Source organism: Athene cunicularia (genome assembly GCF_003259725.1).
Source record: "Athene cunicularia isolate RWA chromosome 4 unlocalized genomic scaffold, athCun1 chr4_part1, whole genome shotgun sequence".
Classification (NCBI taxonomy): Eukaryota; Metazoa; Chordata; class Aves; order Strigiformes; family Strigidae; genus Athene; species Athene cunicularia.
The window spans coordinates 32262699-32275305 of record NW_020799098.1 but is presented as its reverse complement, the minus strand read 5'-3'; the positions used below and the strand labels follow the sequence as shown (position 1 = coordinate 32275305).

The following is a 12607-nucleotide window of genomic DNA, read 5'->3' as shown; positions in this document are numbered from 1 at the left end:
TGTGCATTATTCTGTCAATCCTATATACTTAATCTTGATGTTCATGTCCTGCTGCTTTCTTCACACCACATTTCAAATGTGTCATTATATCAGTATCCTCATTTGAGGACACCACACTCATTTTAGTTAAATGTGTCTGTGTTTTAGTTAAACACCACTGACCTATTTGCTCATCATTTTTGATGGCAAGTATCCCCTTCCTTCCTATTCTATGATGGGAGAGTGCTGCAACCTGTCACTTCAGACGTGATGGTGTTCAACACTTGCCCAATTTCCCTGTTGATCATTTGGGAAGCTGACCTTTGTCAGTGAATGCATCTTCAGAATGATTTCTTTTGTTGGACCCTGTGAACTCTATCCCTCCCATTTAGATTTTACTGCTCTGAAAGTGACCCTTCTTCCTGCCAGATCCCCCACTCAACTGCAACCATATCTTATAAACCTGAAGTTCTTCCTACCACCAGTCTCATTTCTGGTACTGGGAGCCTTTCATATAGAGTTGTGCTATGGAGGTCATCTCTGGCTGCTTTGGACAGTTTGGATCATCTCTCTCATATCCTTGTGGTTTTGGTACCTGAGTGCAGTCCTAGTGGTTTTTAGGAACTTATATGTTGCAAGGGCTCTTCTCTTTGTGTTTTTGTTGTTGTTGTTGCATGCTTCCTCCACCATCTTCCCCCCCTATCCCCCTTTCTACTTTTTATAGGGTTTTGGGTGAGGATATGTGGCTCTGCTGTGCTGGAGAGGACACTGGAATTGTTGCCCCACTTGGCTAATCTTGTGTTATTTTTACAGACAATAAAGACTGTTGCAACATTGGGAAGTGCTCCCCAGTGACTCTGAAGGGGTCCCCTGTGCATCTACCCATTGTGTACTTGTGTAACCCCAGAGCTGATTGCAAACCTCTCCATTTTCTCTTGGTTTCAGTTCAGATGTCTTAAGACTACTCTTTAAAGATGTTGATCTGCTTCTGCTGTGCATTGCTTCCTCGAAAGGCAGGAAGGTTGTTACTGCTCTTTGATATGTACATCAAGGGATGAGCACTGAAGTTTTCTACACTGGGATTCTTAGTGTTGCTCCTGTGTTGCTGCTCTGGTGTCTGTTCTAAACCCCAGTTTATACAGCAGTATTTCATCATTATTACAATTTAGATGTCTCTTAATTTCCTGTCTTCATGCTAACTTGTACATAAGATTATATGTGTGACTAGACACAGTCAGACTGAAGATAATGCTGTCTCCCATCTCCAGCAGTAACCAGGGCTAAATGCTGAGTGAAGCATGTAAGAACAGGATGAGCATGTTGTGATTCTTCCCTAGAGTTCTCCTAACTGCTTGCAGCTTGTGACTGAGAGCATCTTAAGTCAGTCTGGTATTCAGTTTTGGACAGATTTTACCTGGCTCTTACCTGCTTGTGTTTGAGCCTGTGTAAGCTTTTGGCTTCCAAGCACCATGCAGTAATAAGCTTCATAACTTGGTTCCCCACACAGTCTGTAGTCATGCCCTTTTGCTGAGTACCTGCTATTGGAAGAGTGGAAAATGATGGTTTGTTCTATCATGTAGTCTCTCAGATAGCTTTTTTCCTGTTGAGGAGCCAGATCTTTTGGATTGTTCCTTTGCTATTGTGGAAGCCAAGCAAGCCAAGTATTTGAGAGTGCAACCCTAAAGTTGCTGACCAAAGGGTTCAAAAGTTGCTTGGAAGTTAGGGAAGCAGAAATAGCTTGTGAAGGTAAGCATGCATGGACAGCATTGTTAGAAAAGCCTAGTTTGCTTAAGGAAGTTGGTCACAGTAGCTATGCTTGATTCAAAGACTAACAGCTTAAGAGTGCTTATTGTTTTAAAATCCTGGTTTAGTAAGAATGCTTACTGTTTTAAAATCCTGGTTTGGCCAATCATTTTTCATTTCTCTTTAATTCTAGAACTTTTGAATCCTCTTGGGAAACATGAAAACCAAGAACTACATTTTAAATATCTTTCAGGACAGTTGACACATTTCAGGGAAAAGCTGGGTTTTTTTTCCTGCAAGGTTCTAAAGAATCTGCGTTCTCTGGATTTTAAATAAGTATAAAATGAAAACAGGTTAAAACTTAGCCTTCAAAATGAATATTGAAAAGTCAGATGACAAGGCAAAGAATGGCTTGAAGTCTTCCTTACTTACAAGGGATGAAAATGGAAATAACTATGTACATGGCAGAGCTACACCTTCCTCAAAGATTTGTGCCACCAAGATAAACAGTAATTCAACTGACCAAAATACAGTGAGTGAGCATGAAGATGGTATCATTCTTGAAAATCAGAGTGACTTTGGAAGTATCCTTTTAAAAAAGCAGTGTACTGAAGCACTTCCTCTGCAGAAGACACCTGGTATATACAACTGCACAGGAGCTCTGTTGGGAGATGCAGATGCTGCATGCAAGTCTTCTGTGACTGAAAAGACTTGTGTATATCCTTGGAACTGTGATTTGAAAGAAAAAACAAACTTACTGACAGGTAATGTTGCTATGGCAAAAATGCAAAATCAGAGTATCAATCAATCGGTGCCTTACAGTCAGACTGACTCTAAGTGTGTATTATCTCTTCCTGCTTCAGAGCGGAACACGTGGTCTCTGATAAATGACAGGTCATGCTGCCACCTGAACACATTGGATAGTGATAATATTATAGGTGAAACTCTGGGAACTGATCAAAATGATGACATGCATCCAAGGGAAATGCTAATACCTTCTGAAGTGTGTATGAGAGAGAAACTTGATGGAAATAGCTCAGAAAGAACACCTCATCTTTCCTCTATGATAGTGGCTTCAGAAAGCCCAGATGCTCATTCAGAACTTGAAGTATGTTGTTCTGCCTCTGCAGGTGTCGAACGCTATTTAAAAAACACTAACAAGACTGACAAAGAATCACAGGAAACAGAAGCACAGTCTGTAAAACTAGCTGCTGGATATATAAATCCTTATAGGCGAGATGCATTATCACCATACATTAATATTAATGAAGATGACCAAGTAAAATCTTTGCAGGTTACCCCTGACCATGGTGAAACTGGGAGTTCCAGTGCTGAGACATGCATAGATAGTCCAATAAATAATGTACACCTTCTCCCAGGAGATAAAATGGATGGAGAACAAGTATTGAAGAAAACCAATGAACCCTTAACCAAAGAAAAAAGTATCTGTGGAAATGCTGCTCTTCAGGATATGCACACCACCTCTTACATATCTCACAGTGTACCAAAATTAAAGAGGATAGTTATGCCGGACCTGAAATGTGAAGCAACTTTTGTGGTCTTCAGTCCTACGGCTGATGAAAGCAATTCTGCTCTATGTACTTCAACACCTAACGAACGATCAAAAAATAGAACTTTTTCTGTTTCAGCTTTGGCAGAACTTGGAGACAAGTCTCCTAAACTAAAACCAAATGAGGTGTTTGTAGGAGGGCATAATAGAAGGCCTTTGCTTAAAGCTAGTTCGGGTCAAACTGCAGGTAAACCAGTGGGCAGGTCTCCTATTGTGTCAACAATAACCAAAGCGAAGAAATCAGAGATTGTTAGTTTTCCTAAACCTAATTTCAAAAATGTTAAGCCAAAGGTTATGTCTAGACATGTGCTACAGTCCAGAGACAGTGCAGCATTAAAACAATCTCCCCAGTCCACCCAACAGCTATCAACTGTCTCCTCATCTTCACTGGTTGCTTCTGCAAGGCAACTGTCCCCTTCTATAAAAGTGCTGAAAAAGAAAATAGATCTAGCTAAAGATAATACAGTGGAATTGCCTGTGAGTAAGCCCCATAAGCTACATCTTAACAAACACCTCTTCGCTAACCAAGTCGTACATGCCACAACACATCCCAGAAATGCTTCCCACAAGGCTTCAAAGACACCTGTGTTAAAGCAGAATCCGGAAGACATTGGCAAAGCAAGCTCTACGCGTTCAGCATGCTCCTCAGTTTCTGCTGCACTTCCAATGTGTGTAGAGAACTCAGAGATGCTGAATGATAAAATGGAAATTGCAAATTCTTCAGTGCAGCCCTGTACCCAAAACATCTACCTGACTGGAGGTGAAAAAGAGCAAAATAGCAACATGGGAATTCTTCTGGAAGCAGCCTTGTTAAAAGATGTGGCAAATGAAACATTTGACCTGCACTCTGTTCCTTTGGTAAGCTTTTTTCTTTACGTACTTAATTACATGTTTTGTAAATTTGGAAAAAAGGGAGTTCTGCATTGCATGGTGCTGAATGGGAATTTGGAAATGAGTTTTTTGTCTACAAATGTGACACTTGTGTTGAGTTCTGAGGTGAAGTCTCTTCCTAATGAAGGGAGCGAAAAAATACCATTTTACAAACTGGTTCCACTTGTCCTCATGTGCAATTTCGTGTCTTCAGCCTTCATCTTATTCCATAGTATAATTTTTTTTTTTGTCAATTCTTTTTAAGACAGTGCAGTTGGTAAGATTTCTAATAAAAGCAAACAAGTCTTAATTTAGTCAAACAGGTAAAATTGTATAGCAAAACTTGGTGAGGTTTTTCTAAGTAAAGCTTTTAATATATGCTTTTATCACAATAATTCTAGTGGTGCTGTAACTTTAAATAGACATCAGACAAATTTCTGGGTTTTGGTATTTTCTTTAAAAACATGCTTTAGAACTAAGTTACAGTTTTTAAATTTACCTACAGAAGTGTTGTGCATATGTTATTATTAGTCATACAAAACCCAAACACCAATAAGTTGGTTAAGCATTTTATTTTTAACATCTTAATTTAACTGTCTGCTTTAAATAATTCAGGAGTTTGTTTATTTGAAGTAGAACCGGGACTCATTAGAATTGTTAAGAGTAGCCAGGAAATATTTCTCATGCAGAGGGCATATACCTGGTTTTGGGCGGTTGGCCAGCTGGAAGGTGCAAACTTCCTGGCCGGGAGGTATGCGCACACTGGTTGGTTGGGAAATATTTTTGGATGAGTCAGCTGCCTGTCAGGAGAAACGTGCTGCTTTCAAATACTTTGAAAGAAGGTTAAGAGAAAAGGAACAGTGGGAAAGAAGGGAGGAGCTTTGGGGTTGGGTCGACCAAGATCTCAAGAGGCATGGTACGGACACAGAGTTGGAGTCGATGCTGTGTGTAGTCCCTCCTGTTGTTTGCTTGTGGGTTCAACATCTTATGTTAAATTGGTGAAATGGAGGCAGCATTTGTTGCTGGTAAAACTGGTGTTGTTGGAATTTTTGTCAGGCTTTACTGATATGCCAGAAAAACGCCAGTAAAGCTCAGTATACAGAGGAGGATATTTCAGTTAAAACAGAAGCAGCTATACATTTCTGAAACATTACAGAATAAATTAATAAATAATATTGGTTATAATGATTAATTTAACTTGAAATCCTAACTGAACATGAAGGCAAGGATGGTCTGTTTTAATTCTAAAGTCTTTCAGACCTTGTATTCTGTTTCACTCCTTTTTGATGCCAAGGGTTGGAGAGAATGCTTTTAATTCACCCCATTGTGAAGAGGGAAACCTTTGTAATATTAATTGTTTTGCTGGTACTTGGAAAATCAACAGAGCAAAAGCTGTAAAATGTGCAGTAGACCAATCAGCTGGACTACACATAACTAGTCTTCTGAAAAGTACAGACTAACTTCTGAAAATGAAGATGGAGATTAGAGTCAAAACTGTAAAGTGCATTTATGACAAAATAGCTGCATATCAGCTTGAGTCGCAGAAAAGTGTATGCAGAGCTGCATGTTATTATGTGTTTACCTTTATAGGCTTAACTTTACAGCATGAGTGGTCATGAATTTGTGCCTATATAAACTGGAGCAAGAATTTTATATGAAAGGTAGATGAGTGCTACGTATAAACCAGTTATTTTAAACCTGTCCTGTATCCACTCCTGAATTTGTTTTATCTGTGTCACCTGAATGTGAAACATTTTAACCTGCTTATGCCTTGCAAGGTAAGACCTAGACCAGGAAACCTATTGTAATGGCTGCAATGTTTCAGGTAGCACAGGACAACTAACTCCTCAGTGTGTTAACTTGTGTAGCTGCCTGATAGAGAATTCATGCTGAGATTAGGTGCAGTCATGTAATTGAATGGTTTAATTAGAGTTTGGAGAGGAAGAAATTCTGATGTAAAATGACCTCTGTAATCTCTTCGGTCTGTTGGTCATTAGGGATTAGCTTCAAACTAATAGTTTTGTGTTGCTGAAGGCCATTCAGGAGCTGATTCTTGAGGTTCTGAACTTCAGATGTGTGGACAGTGTGACAGTGTACAGCTAAGCATAGCCCTTATGTGGTCAGTATTTTGTTACAGATGCTGGAAAGGGATATCTTAGCTTCTGACAGTGGTGATGTATGGGGTTTTTGGGTTTTTTTTGTTGGTTTTGCCTTTTTTTTTTTTTAAACAGATGCCTTCTGTGAAAGATGGGACAACACAAGGGAAGAACATACCAAAGAAAGGCCGAATCACAGTACGAAGCACATCAACTCCCAAGGCTGTTAAAATGGTGCCATCTGTGTTGCCCTTGAAGAGGGGGTGTGAAAATAAAGCTATCGGCACAATTAAAGCACCTTCTCACAAAGGACCTGTTCTGTCATCAGGCTCTGGTAAGATAATTCTTCACCAGAATGCTACCACATAACGAGTTCCTTAAGATACCATATTTAATGTAATTTCTGACAGAACTTTTATGATAATACAGAGCTGTATTTTTGGTGCTAAATATGATTCTAAATAGCAAATTGCTGCGGGTCAGGGGAGGAGATAGATTACACCTCATCACTGTAAAATCTCATCTGGTAAAGAATGTGTTTAGGAGGGGGTGGTGCTATTAGAAGATATTTAATAATATTTAATTAATAATAATATTTGAATATTATTTATAGTTTGGTTATATAACAGTACTTTGCAGAATTACAACTAAAATTACTCAAAAAGATGTAGAAGTGAAGAAGAGAAAATACAGAGTTCAGATACAAAGCATTTGCGATAAGCTACTGTGTTCTGTCCCAACGGGAATGAGCCCTTATTTCAGGACATAACATATTTTGTTCAACCTAATTTTTTAGTACGGGTGTATACTACCTTACTTTCAAGAAGGGGGAGAACATAATTGATGGAGAGACTACTGCTTGAGCTGCTAATAAAGCTCAGACTGATTAATACTAAGGGCAGGGGAGACAATCTCATGTATAGTGTGTAGGCTGCTGTACGAATCTGGTGACCGGAATCTATGTTCTGTAATTGTATTGGAGGGATTCAGAAATGCTGTTGTAGGTTATGTGCTTGTTTTAACCAAGTGTGGTAATACAGCATAAATTGCATCTATAGCCTAGCTATAAACGACTACACTACAATACTCTGTAATTTGAAAAGTGTGCACACCCAGCTATACCCAGTAAAACCTGTTCTTTTTGTTTAATCTGCTTAATCTAAGATTATAAAAGAGTCCAAAATACTACTTAATTATATACAGTTGGTGAAGCATGATAAAATCTGTATCTGTAGTCCCTTATGGGCTGAGTCCCTTAAAGAAAGTGGATATAGGCTATTCTCTGAACTTGAGCCTTGCTATGCAAGGGACTTGCTCAGTGAACTAGGTACCTACCTGTAAGTCAGCAGTTTCTTGTAAGACTCATCACCTCTCTAAATAGCAATTTAGAGCTTCTTATTTGTAATTATGGTCTTAGAAGAACTGAGATAAATACAGATATAGATGTATATTCTTTAAATTATTAATCCAAAGTAGATTTATGACATGATCACTAGAAATAAATGTGAGCATGACTAGGCTATAGGACTACTTCCCTTCATTAAAAAAAACACCAAAACATACAAACAAACAGATGCCGTTTTAGAAGAAGCAGAGTCATTTGCTGTTGAAAGTAAAAACCTTTACTCTTCAAATTTCTGTAGCTAAACCCATCACTCCTTAACTCATTGTATGTTAAAATTATGGTAGTCAGTAGAACACCTTCTAAATTTTTCGTGTTGGAAAAAGGCTGCTTAAGGTAAAAGCATGAAGTAGCACCTCAACGTTTCAAACTTCGGCTATAATCTGACAAGACTGGAACTTTAATGCTGAACATAAGAACTGTTTCTCCATGCCCTCTCCCCAGATACCATGTCAGTCCACAGTGTTTGTTTATAGCACATTTTACTCCTCGTTTTCCTTATGCAATGATTTGGTGCTACGAAGTAGGATTTGATGCATTAAACTTTATCGGGTTAACTTCCTCATCCCTTGCCAAGGGAATTCTTAAACAGTTCTTTGCTCTCTGGTGAACATAGTGCTGATGCAGATCAGAGGATGGGAGTACATGGTGGGAGAAACAAGGATGGGGAAAGGTACGAGTTACTTGCTACCATAGCCTTTCTGTATTATGACATCACACCTTTCAGGTAAAAGCTATCTACTGCTTACCCCATGTGTTTTTACAGTTTTTGAAGTAAAACTGTGCATGCAATTCCTGTGACGAAGTGGTGGCTTGTAAACCAAACTCAGTTATCTGTTTTACCTAAAGCCTTCTTGTAGGGAATAACTATTTCTTCCTCTTAAGTCATTTAAACATGTATTAAACTTGTGCCTTGATATAATTCCAGCAGCACAGATAAATAATTCGGTAACTGCACAGTTTGTTGTCAGGATTTCTCCAGACTACAGACACACTATCTAAATACAGAATGGAAAAGATTCCTGAAGGTCACCTAGTCCAGCCCCCCCTGCCTGTAACTGGGTCAGCACTGAATTCAGACTTGGTTGTTCAAGCATATGTCAATCAGAGTCTTGAAAATGTCCAAATGCTAACGACCTCCAGAAGCGCTAACATAAATGTAGCTAGTTCTTAACCAGTTGCTGACTGTATTTGGATTGTTGGGCAGGAATACAAGTAAGTGTAGCGAGTCCATTAAATACTCTCAACAGGAGAAGTGATGGTATAGCTCTGTGTTCTCTCTCACATGTGTATGTTGAGGGAAAGAAGCAGTCCATCTGTACAAAATATGTTAATATATGTATTATTCCCAGAATAATCAAGAGCTGCTGAGCAGTGGATTGTATCATGCACTGTCATTATGAGTGGGAAGTGGGAAACTCCCTTAGGACCAAGAAATAAAAGAAAAAAAATGCTACGTATAAAACACCAATTATAAGATCCTTGCAATTTGGCAGGAGTTGAGATTTGGGTAATATTAATTTTCACTTGTTAATGTTTTCTAAGGGAATTCCCTGATCCTCTCCTGAACAGGAGGCAGCAACAGGAGAGGAAGACTTATACTTGGAGCATTAAATTTTTGTGAAGTTATCTGCAGAGCACATTAAGCTAGAAATAACATTTATTTCAAAACGTTGGCTGACTGCTGTTCACCAGTATTGGTGTATCTAGGTTGGACCTTGAAGTTTTTTCCGAATTAAAAATTTGTTCTCTAAAAGGTAAACCCAACTTGATTTAGTATACCAAAGGGGTTTGTGAAATGGTGAAGCCCCGTTTCTGCAGCAAATCTAGAAATCAGTTACAAGCTAGATGCCTCAAAATTATTTCTGTAACTATTTGCCTCCATTTCTACATAAGAGAATGACCTGCAATCACATACTCATTCTCAAACAAAAATCTCAATTCTCTACAGGTAATTTTTCCATGATGGTGTGCATAGATTTCTGTAGTGATGCCTGATGGCAGGCAGTATGCCTTTTATTATGTTTTCTATCAGTGAAAACATTTATTAGAATTCAAGACACAGAATAAGGTGTTTGAGTTAACATGTTTTTTACTGGAAGGCATGTGTAATTTTGGAGCCCTGACTCAGGACTTTGAAGCAGTCTTGAAATGAAAGCAACTGTTGTTTTTGTTCCCAGCAAATGCACACAGCCTTTTAATTGGGTGTACATAACCACTGTGGAGGAGTAATAGACTGCTAATAGTTGAGGTGTTATGGTTTGGGAGGAGTCATGTCTTTCTCTCACTGGAGGGAGGGGTTGAAGCGGACTGGAGAAGCCAGGGAGCTTTGGTGGTCCCATGGAACATCACTCTGAGTTCTACTGTCAGCCTGCCCCAGCAACCACATGTTACAAGTCATGCAGTTGGACAGAAGCACTGTGACAGTATGAGCCATAGGACATAGTTTGATTTATGTTTGAACAGCGTAAAATATGGATATAACTCATTTACTTTAGATCTACAAATGTAGATGCCCACCATTGCTGCTTTTTTTTTCTATTGCTGACTGCTACCTACCCGTAAGTATGTAACAGAAAGGAGCTTTACCTGCAGGTATGATTTCTGATATGGTAATACTTGACTTAAATTTCTGCCTTAAAATTATACTATTGCTTTAAATTATTTCCCACTGTATGAAACTTCATGTTGTTGTTGATGTCTTAGCTATGAAGAGCTCAGTCAAGCCTCTTATGTGTAATTGAAAGTATTTGGGAATATGAAAGCATCAAAAATATTATAGCCCTGCTTACTGTTAAAGACTTCCAGAAATTTAATGGAAGACATGTAAATCATCTTTGTAACCAAAACGTGTTTCACTGTCTGACAGTTATTTCAGACCTTTGGGTACGATTTTGTCTCTGACTTAAGTCACTGATTTTCAAAGCAGAATTAATTAGGCCTTGTGTTTTACTTATCTTTTCCACAAGTCTACTCCAGTGGTACCCACCCATCTTTCTCCTGCTAGTACATTCATAGCATTCAACTAGAGTAATGAAAGCTTGGGTAGAGAGAAGCTTTACAGTCTGAATTCTGTGTTTCTTTGAAGAAGATTTTGGACAAATGAGACCTTTTCATTATGAAAAGTTGATCATACTGAACAACTTTTCCAGTGTTCTGCAACTAACTGAAGCACGGGAGAAATAATTCCGCATATACTATAGGAAATAAATTCAAGTTGCACTAGACCACAGCAGGTTTAGTGAAACTTTGAAGTACTAATGATTTGCTTGTTAGTTCATAATTGCTAAATTCCTTCAGTTGAATTCTGGTTTGATCTTACAATTAAATGTGTAATTCAGAGAATCTTCCAAAGATAAAACCACAACAGGCTGTGACAAATTGAGACTCTGTTGATTATGGAGTGTTGTTGCTGTTAATTACAGAAAGAAAGGCTTTTCAGATGGAAAATTGAAACCAAATGGTTTCAGTGGGTTTTCGTACAGCTGGAAATGTATATAAACTTTGTAATCCAGGACTTTTTGGTATAGCCTTTCAGAATACTAGTGAAGCAGAACCAAAACAATTTAGTTTCAGTAAACATTCCCAGAGTCCTTGAATCTCTGTTCTGACACTGAACCAGGAGCTAAACCAAACATGGTAACTGCAAATCACTTTTCAGCTTGTAGCATTCCTGCTATCTACCATGTGACTCTTTAGTTGGATTGACATGCTGCCAAGAGGAAACAAAATATTTTAGAAGGCAAACATAACTTCCAAGTTCTCTGGCCTGAAACAGTCAGGACTTTTCTCAGAATTTTGGAGTGGAGAGTTACTTGTAAGGGTATCCATATACTTTCTCATGAACAAATCTGAAGTGCAGACAAAAAAAGGCTTTAAATTTAGTTTCAACCAGTCTTTTTATGCTTTTTTTCTTTTGCAGAACAGCCAGCTGCTTTTATGGATTCTAAAAGCAGGTTCCTCATACACTTAATTTATCCAAGATCGTTACTTGTCCTTATGAGTGCCGATTACTTGGTCCCCTTTTCCCTTTCTTTAATACATATGTAGGGCTTGATTACAGTAATTAAAGCCTCCTTCAGAGAGGTGGGAAGGAGGAAACCAACACATGGGTCTCCATGGTCTGTGGTCTATAGTATGACATAAAGCTTGTCTGTTATCTCTCTTTGGTCATCTTCACCCAGAGAGCTCCACTGCATACTGACTGTGTATCTCATAACCAGTTCTCTCTTAATTTGCAGTGTAAAGTACGGGGAGTACTTACCCAATGCAAAAGGACTTTTGTCTAGCTAATCAGTTTGTGAGAGTTCAGAAAGCAGCGCAAGTTGTGAAGGCTTAGGAGCCTTATAGGTCATCCCTTCTCTGATTGCTTGAGTTGGATTTCCCTGGTAATGTTTCCACTCCACTTTGCCCTGACTTCCTGGCCATCCTCAACAGGAATGGTTTGCTGGAAGCTGACTGGAGCAATGTGTGTCCTTGTGCCAAGTACTGACCTCTAAGCCTCTGCCCTAGGTTTTGGTCATTGAGGTACAGAATGGTCAATTCACAGTTTGAGGCCAGAAAGGAGCCATAAAATGATGTCGTTTGAATTCAGCTTAGTTTGTTTTTAGCTTTGGCTGCATACACAAGTAGAAGAACTTGATAAAACTTTGACAACTTTTCTCTTTTGTTTCTTCTCACGAAGAAGGAGCTCTCACCATGGGATGGATACTGCTCATGTTTTGCAAGCCTTAGGGTTCAGCATAAAACCATCCGTTTGGAATACAGAATTTCCTATTGAGTTTTGTAAGTCGAACTGACCATGAGAAATGAGTAAGAGCAGAAGAGGTTTTGTTTATGAGGTAATGTAGAATCTGTTACAGTTAACAGTTTCAGAGCGAGTTGGTTGATTTAGATCTGGTTTGCTATCCTTGTGTGTGGTCCTCTGAGCTTTTGGGGGATAGGGGA

At 38.8% G+C, this 12607-nt stretch overlaps 1 protein-coding gene across 1 annotated transcript in view; it reads left to right on the top strand.

Moving 5' to 3' along the window:
• The window catches only part of MTUS1 (microtubule associated scaffold protein 1), a 104477-nt gene that overhangs the window by 13018 nt on the left and 78852 nt on the right, over positions 1–12607 (top strand). The window contains exons 2-3 of the mRNA XM_026846567.1: positions 1916–4150; positions 6394–6592. Coding sequence (XP_026702368.1) covers positions 2096–4150; positions 6394–6592 — 2254 coding nt within the window. The 5' untranslated portion in view covers positions 1916–2095. The remainder of the gene's footprint in view (positions 1–1915; positions 4151–6393; positions 6593–12607) is intronic.